The following is a 25,583-nucleotide window of genomic DNA, read 5'->3' as shown; positions in this document are numbered from 1 at the left end:
TAATCAGGATTAATATAAGCATATTTTTACCATTGGTAACATTACATAATGTAGAAGATATGCAGCTGAACTGTTGAGTAATAAAGGAATATTACCCTGTTGTTAAGTTGTATAGCATATAGGAAAGAGTATTTTGCCACTCGCATTTCTTTATTATATTCACTGATCATAAAATTATAGACTCCTAAGCTTTAGAAAAGACCTTGGAAGACTTTTTTCTAAGTGACAGAAATCCTCTTAGCAGTCATGATTAGGAAGTCATTCAGTGTCTGCATGTTTAGATAGCAGGAAGCTCTGCTATTCTCATCCATTGTCTGACATTTCTGAGATTTGGAAGTAATACCTTGACATCAGGCTGAATTTGTCTTCCTGTGATTTCTAATTTGCAACTAATTCTTTCTGCAGTAACACAGAATTAGTATGAATCTTTTTCTAACACGTTATTTTTTGAAGATATATATTAGACTCCTGTCTATATTTTTTCACAAAGCAATCTTGTTCCCCTTCCCCCCAAAAACGTTGACTTAAACATTAATGAAAGTATAGGAAAGAGCTGCCTGCTTGGCAGAGTTCTATAATGGCTATTTTTCTTCATAGCATCTCAACAGAACGCCACCGTGCTGAAGTTCGGAGAGCAGTAAACGATGAACGGTTAACAACAATTGCACATAAGTAAGCCATTAGTCATACCATCCCTGATTTTTTATGACATAGTATAACATAGTTTTGAAACAATCTTCCTATTGTGTAGCAGGTTTCTGAGTCTTAAATATCTGTATGCTCAAGGATCCTGATCAGAGCACTCAAAGTGATGTTAACTGTTTATTCAGTTGGTTATATTTTTTTGCATTTGGTTAGACAAGCTTTAAGTACTCAGGTCAAATCCTGTTACAGTGTAATCTCTCTCTAACTAAAAATCACCACAATTTAGGAGATGATTCTCTTTTTCGAAGCCAAGTTCAGTAACAAAGAATTGTGACCCCTAAAATTGAAATATTGAAAGCCCCTTAGAAGTTCTTTGTATTGATATTTGATATGTTATTATCTTATAAATAGGCATTGTAACTCTTTTGATATCTGACTCATTATTTCATGTATTTTGAGATTCAGAAAAAAATGTCAAATGTGTTCTCTCTTTAAGAAATATGAATATAGCATCCCTTAATTTACTTTTAAAAAGCCAATGAAATAAAACAATCAAAGATTCTTGGCAAATTGTTTTCTGATCATTATAACTATTTGAGAGGTGGGGCGGAGGGTGGTAGAGGATTGAAGGCAAGGATCCAGTCTTAATTGAGTGTGTATGGAGTCAGTGCCTCCTAAAGAATACAAAGGAACAGAAATTAGCCTTTAAATGTTTATAAAAGATGATAAAACATTTTACAAAATATGTTATAGTATAATTCGTTTTTTATTTTTATGTTTTATAGTGTGAAATAAAACTAAAGGGAAAAATTCAGTGCATTTCTGTAATGTGATAACTTAAACATTGTATTTAAACCAATTGGCAATATTTGAATTGACCCCAAAGAGCTTCATGTTGTGCTTCACTGTCCCTCATTTTACTTAACATAAAATGGGGTGCTACCTTTTCAACAGCATAGTTTGAAAGTTGAGCTGTTTATTCTGGAATTTCGAGATTCTTCAGTGGTAGGTATGCACTGTAGAAATTTGGAAATTTTCTGTTAGAGACATTTAGTAACCTAGTTGCCAGGCTAACATGGTTGAAACACTCAAATATTAATTAATGTGTTCTTTTTTTAATTTGCTCTAAGCTTTTGAATTGGAGTGTTCTAGAAATAATGGTAACTGAGCCTAGATTCTAATTTGAGAACTGGTAATAGGAAATTTATGTGCTAGATGGTAAAGTAGTAAACCTTAGCTTGCATTCAGAGGCACTTAGAAACGAATTAGTACTGTAGAAGGAATGGTATTGTGGGGCGACTAGTTGTAAGTTGATGCATCAGTTTCATACTTAAAGGATAACATTTATTTAGTCTCCTTTTCCTTTTTTCCCCTTTAAAGAATGAATTTATCCTTATATTTGGGTGAAAGACCAAGTTACAGGTATGCAAATAGGTTATTATTATTTCAGGCTTTTTCTTGTATTTATTTCCAAATTGAAGCTCTCAATTATTCAGGGACACATTATTCCATTTATGAATTAACCATGCCCCTTGCTTTTCCTTTTCTTCCCCTCCTCCCCCTCCTAATACTGCCCACCCTTTAGCCATTTTGCTGCTTGGGAGTACCTCTAGTCAGAGGGTGGGAAGGGAGAGGAGGTGAAAATTTTAATTAGTCATTTTATTACTTGTTAGTTATTCTGGAAAAGGTTTGGTAGAAGAATTTACAAGTATTTGCCAAAATATTTTTGGATAACATATGAGTTTCTTTAATCTATTTGACCTCTCCCTTTCCCTCCTCTCTCCATTAGCATGGATAATTGAGAGTTGGCTTTTATCTGCCTGTTTCCTCTTTTTTCCTCTCCTTTCTGATTTCTTTAATACATAAATTTCATTTTTTGAAAAGAGTTTACTTCAGTGTATAATTTTGAGCTGCTTAGGTTTTTCTGTATTCTTGTTTTAATATTTTGTATTATTGTTTTAGTTGGATCAGATGTGTTATTTACTTGTTGAGCTCGGGGTCAGTGAGTGGGGATTGGTGAGGAAGGAATAGATCTCTCATTCTTTCCATTTCCTCTGCCTCTTTCTCTGAGAAGTAGCAACAGAGCCTAGTTCCAGAGATTATCTATAGGAGGGCTTCATACTCTAAGCCTAGAAAAACAACTAAAGGAATGCATCTGAACTGACTGCATTCCCTTTCTCCTTCTCTCCCCTCCCCCCACTTAAAATAGCAGTTTAGGCCAGAAGGAATGTGGTTGAAAGGTGATGAGAAAGCTGAGAAGGTTGAGCACAAAGGAGGAGGAAACAAAAGGAGTGGGGTATCTGGGATCAAAGAAAAGCTTTTCTTGTGGCTTGAAACATAACACGTTTATTGTTTGGCATCAGGCCACTTATTAAGTAGTTTGATACTCTTAATTCAGTTTTTAGTTATGTCAGTATATTACAGTATTAATGCCTTGGATGTCAAGGAGCTTTGGATATTTTGATTGGCCCGCTCTTGGCCTTGTTGTCTCTAGATTTAGGAGAAAGTGACTATTTGGAATTTCTGCTCTCTTAACCCTTTCCTCAATCAGTCAGACATTCACAGGATACTGAATCAGTTTCTATGTGAAGATGAGAATTTCTTACTGGTGCCTTATATACCAAAAGGTAGTTTCATTAGTATAATCTTAGATTTCTCAGAAAAGGGACTGGAGCAAGGTTTCTCCTGTAGTACTTAGTAGAAATAGAGAGACATTCTTATACTCAACACTAAGATCTATATCCCAGTGAAGCCCTCCAGGAAGATGTTTAGTTTATAAAATCTAGTTTAGATGACTTGTGCAATTAATACATATTTACACTTACATCTTCATTTCTGTTTTTTTTTTTGAGACGGAGTTTCACTCTTGTTACCTAGACTGGAGTGCAATGGCACCATCTCAGCTTATCGCAACCTCCGCCTTCTGGGTTCAGGCAATTCTCCTGCCTCAGCCTCCTGAGTAGCTGGTATTACAGTCACGCCCCACCGTGCCCAGCTAATTTTTGTATTTTTAGTAGAGACAGGGTTTCACCTTGTTGACCAGGATGGTCTCGATCTCTTGACCTCGTGATCCACCCGCCTCGGCCTCCCAAAGTGCTGGGATTACAGGCGTGAGCCACTGCGCCTGGCCCTTACATCTTCTTTTCTAAGCAAATAGGAATTTCTGATCTAATTCTAACATAATACTTAATTTTTCACTCAAAGTTTGAGCATGTTTGCATGAGTAGAAATTTGGAAGATTTATAGATCTTTCTAAAAGTTGCAGTTGTATCTTTTGCACTGCAAGTTTTGTCTTTTCAGTAGCATATGTTCATGTACTTCAAATTATTAATCTTCCATAATTTCTGCCACCACTTAAGCAATGCACCAGGTAAGTGTAGATATCACTTAATTTGTGTGGTAAATCCTCACTAAGCAAGCTTATTAGTGATATTCTAAAAAACAGATAGCAAAATAGAAGTAAGCCAAGAAAATGCTGAATAGCTTTCAGAATTTTTTCTTATAACAGTTAGCCTTTCTGCCTCTTTCTTGTTGGTACCATTCTTTGTTTCAAAACTAGCATCAACTTGGGGATTATGTAATAACAAATTTGTGAGTGGTACTGAAGTTTTAGGAATTCTCCTTTCCTTTGTCTTAGGTAGGACTGTGTTACACCATAAGGGAAATTTACACATTTACCACAGTAACCCAGTTGGATTCATCAGCTCTTAGAAATTCCTTTCTGAACTGAACTTAAATCCTTGAATTGTAAAAGTGATTTATTCCATTCAATGAAAGTTGGTAGTAATTTGACACCAGTATCCAATTGCTATACATAAAGGCAAAACCCATTTGAAAAATTTTATACTTTCTACTTATCTGTCAAATAATTTCAGTTGTATGATTATGCTTGCTGGAGGAGACATGTATTATTTGCTTGAACTTAGGCAAGTTATTTGACCTCTCTGGCTCAGTTTCCTCATCTGTAAAATGGAGGTAATAATAACACCAAATTCATAGGATTGAAGAGTTAATACATGTAATATGTTTAGAACAATCCTTGAAATAAGTGCTTAATGATAACTGTCATCATTACTGTCAATATCATTGTTACTCCACTGCCCACTAACAAGGGCTTTTGTATACTCTTACCTAAATCCGAGAATGGGTGGACATACAAAGTCTTAAACTCCAAGTTAGTTTGAAGAACCTATGGTTTCAAATGCAGAAATATTTTTGATTTAGTGAAGACATTGATTATTTCTGAGTGAATTTTATTTTATTTATTATTATTTTTTTGAGGCGGAGTTTTGCTGTTGTTACCTAGACTGCAGTGCAATGGCACGATCTCGGCTCACCGCAACCTCCGCCTCCTGGGTTCAAGCAATTTTCCTGCCTCAGCCTCCCAAGTAGCTGGGACTACAGGCGCGCACCACCATGCCCAGCTAATTTTTGTATTTTTAGTAGAGACAGGGTTTCACCTTGTTGACCAGGATGGTCTCGATCTCTTGACTTCATGATCCATCTGCCTCGGCCTCCCGAATTGCTGAGATTATAGGCGTGAGCCACCGCGCCCAGCCCTGAGTGAATTTTAAACTTCAGCACTAATCATTGGTCAGGGTCTTTCATGGAGCCAAGTCAAGAGAAGTGATACAACTACCTTTTGATATTTCAACCTCTGATTGGATTCTCGGGATAAAATTTGCTCAAGAAATTTAGGGTAGAGAAACTGAGAGTGGTGTTTACCTAGAGAGTTCAACTGTCTTAATTCCTTCTTAGAGTGAGGGGTTATATAAATAAATAAAAATAATGGTGGGTTTCTTCTAGTGTCCTTAGATCTAGTCTATTTTTAATAGGAAGGATAATAACAATACATTGTCAGTGACACATATGGTTGTATATACAGCACTCTCCCATTCTTTTCTACTTAGTCTCCCTCGTTTACTGTCTCAGTTTCCCTTGTTTGAAAGCCTTAGAACCTCTGGCCGTGTAGGCAGTTAGATAATTTTAAAAAGAGTCAGTGAACGTTATCTTTAATTATTAAGGAAAATCTGAGTTTTAAAATTATATATAAAAGTGCTTTTTACTTTCTTGTATTAATTATAAAATTGTTATAAAAATTAGTAGAAATACTAGTTTCATTAGTGATAGCAGATTTAAATTAATGAAACCAAAACTGATATTTATTTAGAAGGCATAGGAAGATTTTTTATAGTTTCAGTTATGCTCATGATAAGATTTAGATTTAGAATAAACTGTGTAAGAACCTAAGTGTGTGACATTCCTTGAATTCTGATTCATAATTTTGATCTTGCTTGCTTAAAATAAAACCTCTCCTATCCACTCAGGGCACTTTTTATAATTTAAAAAGTTATATATGTTTGAGAAAATATGTTTGATTTGTTTTTAGTGATTGAAAACCCTTGTAGCAGCACTTTCTTTTTTGTTTAGTATGTCTGGACCTAATAGCTCTTCAGAATGGTCCATTGAAGGTCGTCGGTTGGTACCACTGATGCCCCGCCTCGTTCCCCAAACCGCCTTTACTGTAACAGCTAATGCTGTTGCTAATGCAGCTATCCAGCACAATGCATCTCTTCCAGTGCCTGCAGAAACAGGAAGCAAGGAAGGTGAGTGGAAAAATAAGCCTCTGTTAGATATTACTTTCCTTAGAATCTTCAAGAAATTTCAAGGAAAGTTGTCTTATTTTTCATCTACTTTTATTCGAGTGTTTAAAAGTTATGAAATATAGTAGGAAACTCTAATTCTGAAACTAGACTGCCAGGTTTTTAGTTTTGGACAAAATTTAAGTCTTCCTTTTGTCAAAGGTATGAATTATGTTAATCATCAAAATTGCAAAAACCTCAGAATGGATTTTTGATATCAGTGTGTTTTTAAGAATAGAAAGCCTTAATGGATGACATTAGAAAATAAATAAGGTAACAAGTCATTTAGCTACTAAAAAATAATTCTGAACTGATAGCTTTAGAAAATAAATCTCTGTTTTCATTTTCTGGAATCAGTGATATATGCTACTACTTTGTTCTGGTCAGTGTGCTGAATCCATTCCCTGGTAGAAGAGCTTTCTTATCATTATTTATCTAGTAAATATACTTGCTTTAGAAATTCTTCAATTCTCTAGAGGCCACCAAGGGTAATATTAAATTTGAGAGAGCTATTTGGATTGACTCAAGTAGTTTAGTTTCGTGTTGCATGACAATGACTCTAAAAACAGTGCATTTGTCAGATTACTCTGGGGAATTGTCTTTGCTTGCCTAGCAATGGCTGTGGAACAGAGTAAGTAAAACACTCTTTTTATTCATGCGAGGCTCTGTTTTAGGCTGAGGAAAGGTATATTTGGAGGAAGACTGTACAAACTTGGACTCCATTGAGTTCCTCCGTCTACCGGCTCTCAGGTAGAGTGGAAAGAATGTAGAGTTTCCACTAGTCAAATATATGTTTGAATCTTAGTTTGTCATTTCCTAGCTGTGTGACCTCCAGCAAGTTTTAGCTTCTGTTAGCCTTGGATTCCTCATCTTTAAAATAAGAATGCAGTATTGTGAGAATTAGTGAAGATGGATGGAAAGGATTTAGTGTGGTACTCAATAAATGGTGCCTGTAACCTATTCTTATTGTTGAGCTGTATCCCTTCATTGAATGATAGGTTGAAATATGATGTTGTTATTATTTTAGTTGAGTTGTTGTGCTGCTTGGTTGGCAATGACTAATGAGTTGATACATAGAAAAGAACGTTACCTTGATTCTTCTCTAGTGGCCACATTGGAAATTGCTAAGGTTAGGGAAAAATTGTGTGATGCTGCTATTAGTATTAAAAGGGAATACAAGTAAGTGCCTGTTGTCTAACTCCTGCCATGAGTGAAAATTATTTTCATTTTTCTCAGTGTAATTTTAAACTTTATTTCTTTGTAACTGTGTCTTTCTCCATTAGCAATGTCACCTATAGATAAACTGTTAAATATTTTGGAAAAATCTGTTTAAGTGATAATTTTCAGGAAAGGTTATTAATGCCTTTTAACCTGTGGACCTAATACCTAGTACTGGCCTCTAACTTCTGATCACATAATAATGTTAAAATTGGCCTGCAATAAAAATAATTTTTCTGTATTCCTGGACAGTTTTGGTGAAAGTTAACAGCAAACTTTTTTATCGTTCCTTCAGTAGTGGTTTGCTATTCCTACACAAGTACCACGTCAACCCCAACCTCTACCCCTGTTCCAAGTGGCAGCATAGCAACGGTTAAGTCTCCAAGACCTGCCAGTCCTGCCTCCAATGTAGTTGTCTTGCCAAGTGGAAGTACTGTTTATGTCAAAAGTAAGTGATACTCTCAGTGTTATCAGGGCCGTCTTGGCTAAATGCTGCAGTCTAGGCTCCGATTAGACCTGCCTTCCTGGATTAAATCATTGGTCCACTAGCTGTTAGCAGGGTTAGTTTTTGAAGATTCTAAAGAATTCCTTTCTTTACATGTGACTAGGTATATATTGCTTTTTTGATCAGTTCTGGGATTTGAGATGTGCTTGTCATTTTTGTTCTCTGTGGGTAATCTGCCTTTGAACAGCGCTGGCCTTAAGAATCCACTTTTTTGATTGTCATGAAATAGGAATGTGGTGAATAGAAACTGAAGGAATGTACATATGTGATTTATTCAGTATTTCTCCTATAATTTTAATCTTTTTAGTATTTTCTTAGATTATTTTATATATTATCCAACTGTTAGATTCAGTGAAACATTCTAGAGAGCCTATCTTTATTTCTAATTGACTATAAGTTTTGAAGTTTCTTTTATTTGCAGTTTTTAATTCCTTGATTCTACCCTATGTGAAGCAGTTATGTGGTTTCTAGTTCACTGTTTTTTTTTTCCCATCTTTTTGTTTTTAATTTCTGTTATGACAATGTTGCTTTCTATTTATTTTTGATTTTTTAATTTGTAAAGAAAAGGAGCTGGTACAGTGGTTCACGCCTGTAATTCTAGCACTTTGGGAGGCCAAGGTGGGCAGATCATCTGAGGTTAGAAGTTCCAGACCAGCCTGGCCAATGTGACAAAACCCTGTCTCTACTGAAAATACAAAAGAAAAATTAGCTGGGCATGCTGGCACATGCCTGTAGTCCTAGCTACTTGGGAGGCTGAGGCAGGAGAATTGCTTGAATCTGGGAGGCGGAAGTTGCAATGAATCGAGATTGCACCACTGCACTCCAGCCTGGGTGACAGAGCAAGACTCTGTCTCAAAAAAAGAAAAAAAAAAGGAAAAAGAAAAAGAAAAGAGGTTGATTTAGCTCATGATTCTGCTGGTTGGAAAGTCCAAGTTTGGGTGAGGATCTTATGCTGCTTCAACTCATGCAGAAAGTAGAAAGGGAGAGTTGTATGCAAAGAGATCCCATAGTAAGAGAGGAAGTGAGAGACAGAAACTGAGGAAGCCAGTCTTTTTTAATTTTATTTTTTGCTTTGTTTTTTCTATCAACTGGAGGTCACTAATATTTAATTCTCATTTTTCTCAGTATAGTTATAAACTTGATATTTGTAACTTAGAAGTAAAGTTTGCTGTTTTAGACAGGAATGATTCTAGGTCTTTGTCACCCCTGTTTAAATTAGAGTTAAAAAATTGAAGGTGTAGGGGTAATATTTTATTACTAATTTCATGAGTCATGCTATATAATTGTTGATGTCTGCTCTGCAGAGATTTCTTACGTTGAATTGCTATGTTTTATGTTTCTCACTTGATTTTTAAGAAGTCTACAAAAACAGTTGAGGCTTTAGTTCATAAAGAGAAAACTCAGGATCTTGGACTGTTAATTAAATTTATATCTGATTTCTGCGGATTTAGCCAAGGTGGTCTTTTTAAATAACTGTAGAGATCTACTTTGATCATTTTCAAAACTCTAGGCTGGAGCTAGATGTGGTGGCTTACGCCTGTAATCCAAGTACTTTGAGAGGCTGAGGTGGGCAGATCACTTGAGGTCAGCCGTTTGAGACCAGCCTGGCCAACATAGTGAAACCCTGTCTCTACTAAAAATACAAAAACTAGTCAGGTGTCATGGTGAGTGCCTGTAATCTCAGCTACTCAGGAGGCTGAGGCAGGAGAATCGCTTGAACCTGGGAGGCGGAGAATCTCTTGAACCTGGGAGCCCAAGATCGTGCTACTGCACTCTAACCTGGGCAACAGAGCAAAACTCCATAATAAATAAATAAATAAATAGGCCAGGCTTGGTGGCTCATGCCTGTAATCCCAGCACTTTTGGGAGGCTGAGGCGAGCAGATCACCTGAGGTCAGAAGTTTGAGACCAGCCTTGCCAACATGATAAAACCCTGTCTCTACTAAAAATACAAAAAATTAGCCAGGTGTGGTGGCAGGCAACTGTAATCCCAGCTACTTGGGAGGCTGAGGCAGGAGAATCACTTGAACCTGGAAGACGGAGGCTACAGTAAACTGAGATCCTGCCACTGCACTCCAGCCTGGGTGACAGTGTGAGACTCCGTCTCTTAAATAAATACGTAAAATACTGAAAGTGCATTTCAAACATGAAGAAACTATTTCACATAGTATGTGGTTTTAAGTAGCAGGAAGATTTATTTCTTTATGCTACCAACAGCATTAGTTTAGGATATAATCATTTATTTACCTAATTTTGTATGTGCAAGGCACTATACTGGGGAAACAAACCAATAAGACTTAGTCATTGCCCTCTGGGAGCCCCTTACTAATGGGAGATACGTTGACAATCACATTGCCATGTGGTAAGTGATACAGCTTAGGGGAGAGGTGGATTAGCTTTGCTTAGAGGAGTAAGGGAAAGCTTCACTGAGGAGATGGCTTGTAAGATGATGATTGTAGAATGATGAAGAGGTCATTAATAGTAGATGGTATTCCTCAAGGAACAGTAGTATATGGATACTCAGAGATGGACAGAATGTGGTTAGGGTGCCTTTGGGGAATGGTGAGCAGTTCAGAATCCCAAGATTATAGGGGTACCCAGGGTTGGATGTGACAGGTATTGTGTTCTTGGAAAGATAGGGAGTCTTGAATCATATGGTAATGATTTTGTGTCTCATCTTGTAGGTAGATAAAAACCACTAAAGGATTTTAGGCAGTGCATAGGCATGATTAAATGTGGAATTTTTAACAAGTAATAGGATGAAGGGTAGATAGAAGTGGACAGATGGAAGCATGAACATCTTTTAGGTGGTTGTTGCTAAGATACAGGTAGGAGATAAGAAGGCCTGACATGGCTGTCATAGGTTTAAAGAAAGCAGGGAAGGCTGGGTGTGGTGGCTTATTCCTGTAATCCCAGCACTTTGGGAGACCGAGGTGGGCAGATCACCTTAGGTCAGGAGTTCAAGACCAGCTTGGCCAACATGGTGAAACCCCATCTCTGCTCAAAATACAGAATTTAGCTGGGCATGGTGGCAGGTGCATGTAGTCCCAGTGACTTGAGAGGCAGAAGCTGGAGAATTGCTTGAACCTGAGGTGAGATCACACCACTGCTCTCCAGCCTGGGTGACAGAATGAGACTCCATCTTAAAAAAAAAAGAGGGAAGGCATTCAGAGACCACTTCTCTGAGGGAGGACTGATAGGACTTACTGGCGAACAGCTTAATACAGAGAGAGGTCAAGGATGATATAAAGATTTTAAAAATAAAGTGTAAAATGCAACATTAGTTTGGTATACATATAGCAGTATTGTCCTTGCCCTTCAGGTGTAAGCTGTTCAGATGAAGATGAAAAACCCAGAAAACGAAGGCGAACAAACTCTTCCAGCTCCTCTCCCGTTGTTCTAAAGGAAGTTCCAAAGGCTGTTGTTCCAGTCTCAAAGACGATCACTGTGCCTGTGAGTGGTAGTCCCAAGATGAGCAACATCATGCAGAGCATTGCCAACTCCTTACCACCCCACATGTCTCCTGTGAAAATAACCTTCACTAAACCAACAACACAGACAACAAACACAACAACACAGAAGGTATGTGGTGGAGGGAGTCTCTGCCTGCCAATTGTTTCTTTCAGACAGTATGATTCAGATTTAATAAACATGCACTAAGTGCTTACTATGTGCTTGGCATTATGCTGGGGATGTTCACATCTTTTACTTTGTTTAATTCTCCAGATAAGGCTTTGGGATAGGTATTATTGTTTCACTTTTGCAGATGAGGCTTTGTGATGTTAAATGACTTGCCTAATACGACACAGCTAGCCTGTCTCTTCTAAGAATTTTGCTCTATTTTATAGTTGTAATCCTATTTGGAAAAAAATTAAAATAGAAAAAAAATTTAACCTATATTTGTATGACTTTCCCTTTAGGAACTCAGATTTTAATTTGCCAAAGTAGTAAAGTTGTCAGGTGTTTCATAGAAGAAAGGAAGGATATAATTAATTGAATAATTTTTGTCTTCTTTTTAAATTCTTTGTATGCTATTATTAATTCATTCCTAAACTCTTATCTAAATATGTTGAAGTCATCAGTATTCTGTCAGTTTCATGTTATTAGACCCCTCTGTCTTCCCACACTGATCTGGATGGACCCTGAAGGCTCTCTAGGCTTGTTGCACACCTGTATTTCTGGGATCTCCCCTTAACCATCATTCTGATCTTCTTTGTTAGTTTCTTTGCTCATTTTGCTGGAGCATATCCTCCAGTAGCTACCTGGTGAATGGGGAGATGGAAAGTAAATTTTAGGAGACCTTGCATGGTAGATTGCAAATTTCTTTATTCTATCTTCCCACTTTTTTTATGGTTTAGGAAAAGTATTCTAGGTTGGAAGACATTTTCCCTGTGAAGTTTTGAAGGTATTGTTGCTCTGTTGGCTTCTAGCTTCCAGTATTACTTTTGAGAAGCCCAGTGCCATTCTAATTTCAGATCCTGTTTTACTCTTTGCAAACTTTTAGTAACTTTCAGAATTCTCAAATTTCAAGGTAATGTTCCTTGGTGTCGGTCTTTATTTCATACATTAGGTTGTATACCCAGTGGGCCCTTTTATTCTGAATATTCATATCCTTTAATTCTGATACATTTCTTGAGTTACTTATTTGATTTGTCTCTTTTTTTTCTTTTTGAGTCACCTGCATTTGTCTATTGAACTGCCTGGACTGATCCATTTATCTTTCTCATTTCTATTTTTTATTTGTTTGCATTGTTTTCCTACTCTAATGTAATGGTTAAAAGCCTGTGTTTTGGAACTAGACTTCCTGGATTCAGATCCCAGCTTTTGCCGCTTACTAGCTACGTGACTGTGGGAAAACTAAACTCTCTACCCAACCTTTTTCTCATTGATAAAACAGAGAAAACAATATTTTATAGGATTTTTGAGTGTAAATACATGAAATAATATATGAAAAATTGTTCAAGCCTTGAACGTAGTAAATGCTCAGTATTGTTATTTTCTTTATCATTTATTTTTCACTACATTTATAGAATTTTTCATTTTTGCTCTCATGCTTTAAATTTCTAGTAACTCTTATTCTCTGAAAGTTCCTTTTAAAAAAATATATCCTGCTCTTTCATAGAAGCATTGTATTCTCTTATCTAATGAGATTCATGACAATTTTTAAAATGTTTTCTGTTTTCATGTTCTCTCTCTTACCTGTAAGTTCCTTTTATCTGTTTGTTTTGATCTCTTTTATTTAGTTTTCTTAAGTGTATGACTGTCTTGCTTACGAATAAAAATAGGCATTAGAAATGTGACAGAAAGCTCTGTGTGCATGAGTGGGACATGCTGACTGGTGACTTTCAGTGGAAATTGACCTAGCTGGACTATTTTTTTCAGGAACATTCACTAACCCTTTACCTCCACCATTTGTCACTGTCTTTAGGACTTTTTCTTGGACTGGTAGATTGCTTAGAAATATTACAGTCTTCTACCTTGAGTACTATGAGCCTGGCTGGCAGTTTTGTTTGGGGGTTAAATAGAGGGAAAGGGCTAGGTGGGCTCACCGTTCATTATATACACTTTACTTAACTCCTCTGTTTTTAGCATCGTACCTGGCCCCTTAGATGTGCCTGATATCAGATGTGCCAGATTTCTTTGTCAATCTCCCTCATGACAGTAAATTCCTAGCCTTTCTTTAGGAAGGGGAAGAGTAACTAGGGATCTAAATGGTTCTTAGATTTTCAACTAATTTTCCTCTCTTTAGTTGCTCATTTATCCCCACTTCAGAAGTATCTGGTGCTCTCAATTCCTGAGTCTTTCTGGGGCTCACTAATGCAGGTTGCCGTATTTTTTGTTATTGTGTACTGCCTTAGGTTTTTACTTCCTTGGATATGCTTAATCCATTCTTATTTGTCTGTTTTTCAGTTTCCAAACTTTATGCGGTTGGCTCCTTTTTGTTTTGACCTTACAGGTTTATGTGCCTTTTCCCTTTAAAAAAAAAAACTCTTCATACTGTTTTAGAGGGATTTTGGGGAAGGAATGGAGGTAAATTCTGTATTCAGTGTATGGTCTTTCCACCTTCAAATCTTTAGTCCTGTGATAGCTTTCCTATAAAGAACCTCCTTGAGTTTCCTGCAAAAATGTCATTATATTATATATTAAAAATTATTATTTTCTTTTTTTTTTTTTGAGTTGGAGTTCCGCTGTTGTTACCCAGACTGGAGTGCAATGGCATGATCTCAGCTCACCACAACCTCCGCCTTCTGGGTTCAAGCAATTCTCCTGCCTCAGCCTCCCGAGTAGCTGGGACTACAGGCACGCGTCACCATGCCCAGCTAATTTTTGTATTTTAAGTAGAGACGGGGTTTCACTTTGTTCACCAGGATGGTCTCAATCTCTTGACCTCGTGATCCACCCGCCTCGGCCTTCCTAAGTGCTGGGATTATAGGCCTGAGCCACCGCGCCTGGCCTAAAAATTATTATTTTCTTAATAACTAGAAGTGATAATGAGCTGATCTGTGGGATATAATTCTATTTTCAGTCTGAAGATGAGAAATTATGGTATGATATTAAAATCAAACAAAAATTTTTATAGTCTGGAGTCCTGGGTTGGAACCCTAGCACTTCTAGTGTGACCTAAATAAATTAGTCTTTCTAAATCTGTTTACTCATTTATAAGATGAGAATGATATCACTCTTAGTACATTATTGTGAGGATTAAATAAGACTGGATATTTAAAGTGCAATGTAAGGTATGTATTCAACAAATGTTAGTTCCTTCCCTTGCAGGTATTTTATGGAATGTGGTGTTTTGTTTATTTACCCTGTTGATTAATGAGCTGTTCCAAATAAATGAATTCATCAGTTCATTGAAGTATATCCCTTCATATATAGAAATTAACTATTTTTGATGACTTCTTTTTTTTTTTTTTTTTTTATAATTTTTTATTGGATTATAGGTTTTGGGGTACATGAGCAGAGCATGCAAGACAGTTGCGTAGGTACACACATGGCAGTGTGCTTTGCTTTTCTTCTCCCCTTCACCCACATTTGGCATTTCTCCCCAGGCTATCCCTCCCCACCTCCCCCTCCCTTGATGACTTCTTAAGTTTTATACTGAAGATAAGTTTTACATTTTATTTGTTGACTCCAAGATAATCTTTCTGAATGTCACTTTTTATATGCTATTATAGTTATTGCTTTCTGGGCTGGCCCTATATTAGGTGGCATCAGTCTGCTATACCCTGAATTTTTAAGTCTACTTACTGTAATGTTTTTACTGCCTTTGTTGCTGGATCTTATTTTCTCAGTAATTCTTCTCTCTTCCCTCCTTCTTGTCTACCCTTAATTTGGTTTTTGAGAAATAGTAAAGCAAAGCTATAGCTAAAAGTGCATCTACCTCCCATCCATATCCTTTTATTCCCATACTCTGTTTTATTGTTATTCATTATACTTATAACTAGTTGATATTATATTGCAAAGTTGTTTATCTGTTTCTCCCAGGGACTATAAGCTATTAAGGGTAGAGACTTTGTCTCTTTCTTCACTGTATTCCCTAGTATTTAGAATAGTACCTGGCATGTAGTAAGTGCTAATTAATATTTGTTGAATGAGTAAATTAATTAATGAAGAAATAGATATATCTGGTTCTAGTACTGGCATAGCCACCTCCCTTGAGCCTGTTTCTTTATAAAATAAAGATGATCATAGTAGTTCTTAGAGTTACTGGGAGAATTAAATGAGATGATTCATAGAAAATACTTAACATAGTACATACAGTGAATACTCAGTAAATGTCACCTAACATTATTGACTTTCCAGTCTTCTTAGGTGAACTTAGCTAAAAATACTTACAGTAGATGAGGGCTCAGTGAAGTTTGTGAACTTTTTTAAGTTGTTGACTTTACCATATATTTACTTTTTTTTTCTTCTGAATTTTCAGTGGAGAATGAATAGTTGAGGTTTTCAGACTTGTGATGCTTATAAAAGGACATATTTATCTCCAAAGTTATGTACCAACCATACCATGAGAGTTCAGGTTCAGATCTTTAGATTTGTCTTACCATGGTTAAAAAACAAATGTTTAAAACAAATTAAATTAAAAATAAGACTCATTCATTCCACAAATATTTACTGAGCACCTACTATGTTCCAGATGTAAAAAACTGTACTCTTTTACTTCATGTATACTCAATGCCATTACTTTTATTATTTTGAGGATAAGCTAATATGGGTAGGACTAATAAATGTTCTTAAAGTTTTTTGTTTTCTTTTTGCTTGGGTAATTGGCTTTTTCTGAAATCTGTCCAAGGCTGTTGCCATTATTGCATTCACCTTGGATTTGTCACAAATCCTTTGTAAGGCAACTTAGGAATTATTGTAGGTGAAGTGACTTTTATATTAAGTATAATTATTTATGAATCTGTGGACTTTATTCAAATTCAAATAGGTCATATATTTTCAGGGTAGTCACATTTCCGCCTGTGTTGATGTGGTGCCTTCATTTTAAATAGAACATTGATGCAGCACTTATATAAACAAAGCAGCAGAATTTAGCTTTATGCCTTCATGTGCTTGATTGATATTTTTCATTTTGTCCTTAGGGTGCAAGTCCCAGCACTCTTAAGGAGTTTTTGTGAGTGCTAGAAGGTCAGTAATTTGAATTATGGCCTGAATAAACACTGTTTGGTTCACTTGGTTTTAAATTTCTATACTTCCCCCTGTTGTAATGACTAACTTTAAAGTGCAAGTAGGTTTCCTCCAAGGCGGATCTATAATGAAGGATAACTTCTTTTCAGATCAGAAATCATCTTGCAGGCTGAAATCTCAAAATATATTTTATCATTTGTCTCTAACCTAAAATATGCTCTTAAAGATTTTAGATTCATTTTGCTGAAGTTTTGTCTTAATGTTAGAAGCCTACATGCATACTCTAATTCTGAAATTCCAAATATTTGGTACAAATGTGAATGCACCCTTGCCCTTGCCCATGACGGACATTGCTAATTAACTGGCATACTTTCCTGCTAAGCCTTAGGGAATCCTCATCTGTGCCTCAGAGTCCTTATAAGCATTGTGCTCCAGGAAGCTACTATAATTAGTTCAGAAATGGCAAAAGTGAACCCTAATTGCCATTACTACTCTAATAGTTTGGCTGTGGCAGTAGCTGTGAATTCTTTGGATTCTCAGAGGTATCAGAATTTGGGAAAAAGGTTAAGAAAAGTTTTAAATGAAACAAAGTACACTGAAATACATTTTCAGATTGATTTAATATATAATGCCTTTACTGATATCCTTTAGAATAACACACTACTAGTAAGAACCATTTGTTGACTGCCAAATATTGACCACCTGCTATGTGCCCAGCACTATGTTAGATGCTTAACATCATTATATTGTTTAATCTTGGTAATGACTTTGCAAGGTTGGTATTATTATCCCCATTTTATAGATGAAAATTGGAGCTCAGAGATTTCAACATGTACAGGGGCCTGACATTTGTAAGTGACAGAGGCAGGATCTAAGTTCAGGTTCATTTGACTTTTAAGTTTGTGGTCTTTTTACCATATTGGTCTACTTCTCAGTTTGTATCATGGTTGATCATTGTTTTCTAATAGTGCTATATAGGTGTTTGCTGATTAAGTCTACCTATAAATGTGCTGGTTAACTGTATATAAGTGTTTGCTGATCCTATATATCCTTCTTGACGCCTCAAATGATTAACAGACTCCTTAAAGTAATGGACAAGTACTTATATTTTGTAATTATCTGCAACACTGAAAGTATATAACAACAGTGTTATGCTCAGAGCTTCTTGGAGATGTAGGTCCTGAGTACAGACCTATTCAGTAAATTTTGACTGACTAACTTCTGGCCTTCTTTAGAAGTGATATAAAAATGAAAAATAATTTTCCCCTTACATTCTTTAGATTTTTCAAAACAGTTTTTCTTTTCTAGGTAGGTACAAATAATTTCATTTAAAGAGGAAGGACATAATCTGTTCTGTTTTGGGTTTTACTATATCATCATTATACTTACCCCAGAATAAAAATGTGATACTATAGACTTCTAAATAATTTTTGTGTTCTCATTTGTAAAATGGGGATAATAATAGTATATGTGTCATTGAATTTTAGGGAGATTTCAGTAAGCCAATATATATATGTTAGTGCTGGGAGCTATTCTTGATTCTGTTCTTTTCCTTAACCCTGCCATTTCCATTTATCAGCAAATCCTATTCTCTCTACTTTTCAAAGTAATCTGACTCTGATCACTTCTCTTTATTTCTACTATTAACAGTCCAGTGCAGGCAGCCTCTACCATTTTTTGTTTGGTCTGATGGAATAGTTTAGCTAGTCTCACTGCATCCCCTCTTGCCTATTATCATGTAGCAGCTAGAGTGATCTTTTAAAATATACATAAAATTTTGTTTTTCTTCCTTCTTAAAATCCTCCTGTGGCTTTCCATTATACTTGGTATAAAGATCTAAATTCTGCATTTGGTGTAGCCTCCGCTTACTTTTCCAACTCCTCTTTGCCCTATGTGCTTTTCTTCCCCCCCACCATGTGCTTTTTGCTATACACTGCCTTCCTTTCTGTTTTTAAATTTATCAAGCTGCTTCTGACATTAGGTCCTTTCCTTCATATTATTCTCTCTGGAATGATTTGTCGCTAAATCATCTGCCATTTCTAGTTATACTGGCAAAACCTTGACATCTCTTTCCTGCCTCTCTTTTTCTCCATTGTTCATATCAACCCACAAGCAATCCTGTTGGCTTTACATTTTCAGTATATTCAGAATCTGTTTACCTTTTACCTCTTCTGCCACAAATACTTTGGTCACTGTCATCCCTGCTTGATTTGTTACAGGAGCTTCTTAATTTGTCCCCCTGTTTCTACCTTCATCATCCTACTGTACTTTTTACCTAGCAGGTAGAGTAATGATTTTTTAAAAAATGGACTTTATTTTTTAAAACAGTTTTAGATTTACAGAAAAATTGAGAAGACAGTACAGAGAGTTCTCATATACTCTGCACCCAATTTTCTGTATTCTCTTTCAGTTTTTTTTAATCAACTTCCTGAGAAGTATCCTTTATTCTGAACATTTTACATTGGTGTGATACATTTGTTACAGCTAATGAACAGTACTAATGCATTAATGTTAATTAAGTCCATGGCTTATTCATTTTCCTTGGTTTTTGCCTATTGTCTTTTTCTGTTCCAGGATACCATATTATATTTAGTTGTCATTTCTCCTTAGGCTCCTCTTGACTGTGAAAGTTTCTCAGACTTTCCTTGTTTTTGATGACCTTGACAGTTTTGAGGATTTTGTAGATACTCCAACTATTAGAATTGGTTTAATGTTCTTCTCATGATTAGGCTATGATTATGGATTTTTGGACAGAAGACCACAGAGAAGGTACCCTTTTCATCACATCATGTAAAGGGTATATACTGTCAACATGCTCTTACATGATCTAGTCCTCCATTACTTCTCTGCAGTTGTCTACCACTACTTTGTACCCTATACATTTCCAGACCGATCACTAGATCTTTGAAGTTTCTTGAACATACTAAGCTTGCTTCTGCTTTTGGGCATTTGTGTTTTACTGCTCCCTGTGCCATGGAATGGTCTTCTAGGTAGCACCATGGTTTATATCCCTACTTCCTTCTGGTTTCTGCTCATATGTCACCTTACCAAGAGGTCTTTATTGAATACATTATTTAAAAAAAATCATACAGTGCTCCCATCATTCTTTATTCTTCTACCATACTTTTTTGTCTTTTCCATTTGTCTCTACATCACATATACTTACTTTTCCATTTATTTCTCTACCACTACTAAAATGTAAGCTTCTTGAAGGTATGAACTTTGTCTTTTTTGTTCATTCTTCTATTCTCCAGCATCTGGAACCATGCCTGGCACATAGTAGGTGCTCAATAAATTTTTATAAATGAATGAATGTTTAAAATACTTTTTAGAAAGATTGTGCCAGTTTATACTCCCTAAGTAGTATACTGAAGTGTCTACTTTTCTGTATCTTATGCTATCTCTAAAAATATTTGATTTGTATAATTGTTGCTTTTACCTACATTTTGCTGGTTACTAGCAAAGTTTTAATATATTTCTAGCTGTATATTCTCTTGAATTGCTTCTTTGTTTTTCATAAGCTGTTTTTGAATTGTATATAGATACATTAGTAGTATAGTAGGTACATAAAAATAACTTATTTTTTATTCCTTAGGTTATTATAGTCACTACATCACCAAGTTCAACCTTCGTGCCCAACATTCTCTCCAAATCCCATAACTATGCAGCAGTCACTAAGCTTGTACCAACATCAGTCATTGCTTCCACAACCCAGAAGCCGCCAGTTGTTATAACTGCTTCACAGTCTTCTCTGGTCAGTAATAGCAGCAGTGGCAGCAGCAGTTCTACACCATCACCTATTCCTAATACAGTTGCAGTAACAGCTGTGGTGTCCTGTACACCATCTGTGGTCATGTCAACAGTAGCACAAGGTGAGTGCTGATTCACCATTTAATTATGTCACTGTTGATATATGGGAATTTTGCAGAAAACTCGGTGGGTATGTTTTTCTGCTGTGGATATGAAGATCCCTACTGTTAGACCCAAGGTTATCATCCCTTGCCCCCAGTTTGAGAATGTCAAGATGGTAGGTTATTCCATTTTCTTATATTAATGTGCTTGCCCCAAGTTGTTTTACAAATGCATAGTACCTAGTTACTTGGGCTGCTAACATTCACAAAATGTAGGTTAAATCTTGTCACAACAAATTTCAAAGGGCTGTACAAATGTCTTTAATATAATGAAATTTTCAAATGAGAAATTTGAAATTATATTACCTAGGTTTTTCAGAGGAAACATCAAGTACGCAACCTCTTTAAAGCAAGTGATAAGTAGGAGGAAGAAGGTTGTTTCAAGGTATATCCATTTGTTTTTTCTTCAGTCTCCAAAACTTTTCTTTTCTTTTTGTTGAGACAGGGTCTTGCTCTGTCACCTAGGCTGGAGTGCAGTGGAGGGAGCCATCTTGGGCTCAAGTGATCTCCTGGGCTCAAGTGATCCTCCCACCTCAACCTCCTGAGTAGCTGGGACCACAGCCACACACCACCATGCCCAGCTATTTTTTTTGTATTTTTGGTAGAGACGGGGGTCCCGCCATGTTGCCCAGGCTGGTCTGGAACTCCTGAGCTCAAGCAGTCCACCAACATCAGCCTCCCAAAGTGTTGGGATTACAGGCATGAGCCACTGTGCTCTGCCAGTCTTCTCAATTTTTCTCTATGCATAGATGATAGAAGTATTAACTGAAGAGCAACTGAGAGCTGAACTCAAGAGCAATTGTTGCTTAATAGCAGAGGAGGCTGGGTGTGGTGGCTCACTCCTGCAATCCCAGCACTTTGGGAAGCAGAGGTAGGCGAATACTTGAGGTCAGGAGTTCAAGACCCTCCTGGCCAGCATGGTGAAACCCCATCTCTACTAAAAAAATACAAAAATTAGCTGGGCATGGTGACTTGTACCTGTAATCCCAGCTACTCCAGAAACTAAAGCAGGAGAATCGCTTGGACCCAGGAGGTGAAGATCGTAGTGAGCCAAAATCACACCACTGCACTCCAGCCCCAGTGACAGAACAAGACTCAAAAAAAAAAAAAGGCAAAGGAAAGGAAATGTGGAAATCTTAGTTTCGTTTTAGCTTAAATTAGTTTCTCTTCATAACTTTGTGTTTCTTGTTCCTCCCATAAGAAAAACAAATAGCATATTGTCAGAAATTTCCTTTTTTCATTGTTTGTAGGTCTTAAGACAGGGATCAGAGAGAAGCATATTTTCTACAGAATTCATACCCGTATTTTTAGTTTGTCAAAGGGAGCTTGGAAGCAATATAGAAGGGTACTTGGTGTTTTCATTGAGTTTTATGTGAATAATATAAAACTCAAGACAGATTGGGACTTGGAAATACTCTAGTTTATGAACTAGGAGTGAGTACAAGCACTCAAGTAGGAAAACAGTGTCTTGATTGCTTTAATGATATATTGTATGTTTTATGTAACTGTTAACAAGGAAGAGGTTACATAGATATGGATACAGTCAGTATTTCTTCACCCTACAGCTGTTATAGTAGGATATTGGAGCATCTGTCATTATTTTCTGGCTCTGATACCTATTTAATGTCTCAATCAATGACAGGAAGTAGCAATCTTCAAGTTTCCTTTCATGTTACCTTAATTAAAAAAAAAATCCAACATTTCTATTTGTACAGCAGTGAATGAGAATATAGTCTTATTAAATACAGAAATATATGTATTTTTTGAGATAGAGTCTCCCTCTATCTCCAAGGCTGGAGTGCAGTGGTGCGATCTGGGCTCACTGCAACCTCTGCCTCCCAGGTTCAAGCAATTCTTCTGCCTCAGCCACCCCAGTAACTGGGACTATAGGTGTGTGCCACCACGCCAGGCTAATTTTTATATTTTTAGTAGAGACGGTGTTTTGCCATGTTGCCCACGCTGATATTGAACTCCTGACCTCAAGAGATCTTCCCGCTTCAGCCTCCCAAAGTACTGGGATTACAGGCATATGCCACCACACCTGGCCTAAATATAAAAATAATTGTTATATAGAAAATCTGTTTAAAATGTTGGTTACAAACATGTTCCAAATTCACCTTTTTTTTTTTTTTTGAGATAAGAGTTTTGCTCTTGTTGCCCAGGCTGGAGTTCAATGGCGCCATCTCAGCTCACCACAGCCTCCACCTCCCAGGTTCAAGTGATTGTCCTGCTTCAGCTTCCTGAGTAGCTGGGATTACAGGCATGTGCCACCACGCCCAGCTAATTTTATATTTTTAGTAGAGATGGGGTTCCTCCATGTTGGTCAGGCTGGTCTTGAACTCCTGACCTCAGGTGATCTGCCTGCCTTGGCCTCTCAGAATGCTGGGATTACAGGCATAAGCCACCATGCCCAGCACCAAATTCACCATTTTAAAAATTGAAGGTTGAGAGACGAAAAGGCCACCTGACTCCTCACGTGACTAACCCATATGTCAACACTAATATAAATTATCATGTATTGATAGTTGTTTTTCTCTGCCAATACTCATGAGACAGTTTGCTGGTTTTACTATATTGGGAAGATTAGTGTTCTTACAAGATAGATGTTACTATTTCAGATGAGAGTTATTTCTCTTGGTTACTAATGAAATATCCTCAAGCAAAATGAATATTTCATGCTTCTGTTTTTCATTCTTAATTTTCTCCAGGTAGACTCTGAATCTCTTAGGCACTTAGGACTTCCTTCATTTTCTCCTTTGCTGCTTAGCATTCTACATCTCTTTGTGCCTTAAGTAATTTTTAGGGGAGCTGGCTGTGACATCTCAGAGGTTTCTCTTAAAGTCACTGGAAGTTAATAGAGAATAAAGGATGTGAAAGTAAACTCTCTGAATATAGATACTCAAGGAAACAATGTGATTGTTTTGTTTCCATTTGAGATATTTAATTTAGATGTTATTATTAGTACTAAGAAATCAAGGAGTTTTATTTTTTTTAAAAGAGGCAAATATTGGTGGAAATGGTAACACACAGACTGCATTTGCGATTCTGCCTGCACAGCTTCTGTAGTAGCTCCTGTGTGGGTACCTCAGGCACAAGGGCATTCTGTGTCTGCTTCTGTTATGGACTAGAGACAGACTAGTTTAGAGCCAATGTATCTCTGGTTATATTTGCAGGGGTAGCTGGTGGTAGAGGGAAAAGGGTCTTAGCAGTAGCTTGGTAACTGGCTCCATGTTTCTAAGTGCAGTGATGGTCCACACTGCATTAATTAATGTGGTTATGTCTCTTAACTTAGTGGTCTTCTTTCTCTTTCTTTTTTCCTTGGAACTTAGTTATTGAAGAAATAATTAAGTTTTCCTGAGAGTTTCCCATAGTCTGAGTTTTATTGATTTCATCCCTGTAGTATAGTTTAACAGGTTCTCCTGTTCTATGCATTTCCATAAAACTGGTTGCTAAATCAAGGAGCTTGATTAGATTCAAGTCGAATTGTTTTTGGAAATAGGAAGAATGAACATTTTATAATGTTACTTCTTGTTGGATTTTTTTTTTTTTTTTTTTTTTTTTTGAGACAGTCTTGCTCTGTTGTTGCTAGGTGCCAGGCTGGAATACAGTGGCGCAATCTCGGCTCACTGCCTCAGCCTCCCAAGTAGCTGGGACTATAGGTGCGCACCACCATGTCCAGCTAATTTTTGTGTTTTTTAGTAGAGATGGGATTTCACCACGTTGGCCAGGATGGTCTCCATCTCTTGACCTCGTGATATGCCCACCTTGGCCTCTCAAAGTGCTGGGATTACAGGCGTGAGCCACCATAGCAACCCTTGTTGCATCATTTTAAGAGACACATAATGTCTGGTTTTCCTTTTAGTGATGTTAGCACTGACTAGAGGATACAATTGTTACCAAATGGTTTTAATAGCTATTGATAATCTTTGCCTAGATCTATTATTTTATTGGTTGTTGCAAAATGTATTTTATCTTTATTTTCATTTATTAGCTGGAATTCTTAAAGAACTTTCCTTTATTATTATTGCTTATGCTGAGGTACAATTCATATGGGAAAAGCAGGATAAATACCTGATTACTTCTCTTTATTTATATATTTTCAGATGAATTGGTTCAGTGGCCAATAAGATTTTCACTCCCCATATCATTAAGATTTTTGATGTCTATCTGCACATTGCAGATCTGCCTTCTATTGCTCAATTGTTCCATCCTTTCTAGTAGGAGCCTCTTTAAGCTGGTTTCTAAATATTTTTGACACAACTACATTAGTCTTTAATAGCATCCTTATTTTCTGGTATATTGAAATGTTTCAGGTTCATCTTGTACATTCTATCTCCCAGACTTGAAATTAGACATTTCTTCCAGGAGTGCTGGTTTCTTAGTGAAAAATTGTGGTTAGATACCACAATCTGGGCATTGTGGGGGTAGTCATTACTACTGCATTGGTCATTGTTTCTACATTTTATTGGTGGACAAAGCTAGAGTTCTCTTTTTTTTTGAGACAGGGTCTTACTTTGTCACCAGACTGGAGTGCAGTGGCGTGATCTTGGCTCACTGCAACTTTTGCCTTGTAGGTTCAAGCCATTCCCCTTGCCTCAGCCTCCTGAGTAGCTAGGACTATAGGTGCGTGCCACCATGCCCGGCTATTTTTTTTTAACATTTTTTTTTTTTTTTTAATTTTAGTAGAGTTGGGGTTTCCCCATGTTGGCCAGGATGGTCTTGATCTCCTGACCTCATGATCTGCCCACCTTGCCCTCTCAAAGTTCTGAGATTACAAGCCGGAGCCACTGTGCCGGCCATGAATAATTTTTTTTACTTATTTGGAATAAAAGGTTCATACTCTATTTGGTAGCATGCTTTCTTCATATATCGTTTTGTTAACATTATTCTGTTTTTCTGTAAATATCCTAATTATTTTCAGAACTGTTTAATAGTTTTATTATTGTTGCATAATTTATTATATTATTCCCGTATTGTCGGGTATCTAGGCTGTTTCCGGGATTTGAAATTCTAGATTTTACTATAGTG

At 36.7% G+C, this 25,583-nt stretch overlaps 1 protein-coding gene across 41 annotated transcripts in view; it reads left to right on the top strand.

Moving 5' to 3' along the window:
* Window positions 1-25,583, top strand: part of EMSY (EMSY transcriptional repressor, BRCA2 interacting) — a 116,866-nt gene that overhangs the window by 8,565 nt on the left and 82,718 nt on the right. For 9 of the 41 annotated variants that reach the window (XM_078340179.1, XM_078340173.1, XM_009007403.5 and 6 more), the window contains 6 exons: window positions 598-672; window positions 2,026-2,067; window positions 6,076-6,251; window positions 7,801-7,953; window positions 11,333-11,592; window positions 20,240-20,516. In XM_078340179.1, coding sequence (XP_078196305.1) covers window positions 598-672; window positions 2,026-2,067; window positions 6,076-6,251; window positions 7,801-7,953; window positions 11,333-11,592; window positions 20,240-20,516 — 983 coding nt within the window. The remainder of the gene's footprint in view (window positions 1-597; window positions 673-2,025; window positions 2,068-6,075; window positions 6,252-7,800; window positions 7,954-11,332; window positions 11,593-20,239; window positions 20,517-25,583) is intronic. The other 32 variants (XM_078340181.1, XM_078340178.1, XM_009007410.5 and 29 more) reach the window with 5 other exon arrangements.

The sequence above is a fragment of the Callithrix jacchus genome, chromosome 10 (assembly GCF_049354715.1).
Source record: "Callithrix jacchus isolate 240 chromosome 10, calJac240_pri, whole genome shotgun sequence".
Classification (NCBI taxonomy): domain Eukaryota; kingdom Metazoa; phylum Chordata; class Mammalia; order Primates; family Cebidae; genus Callithrix; species Callithrix jacchus.
The sequence above is the reverse complement of the archived record's forward strand: the minus strand, read 5'-3'. Positions and strand labels throughout refer to the sequence as shown.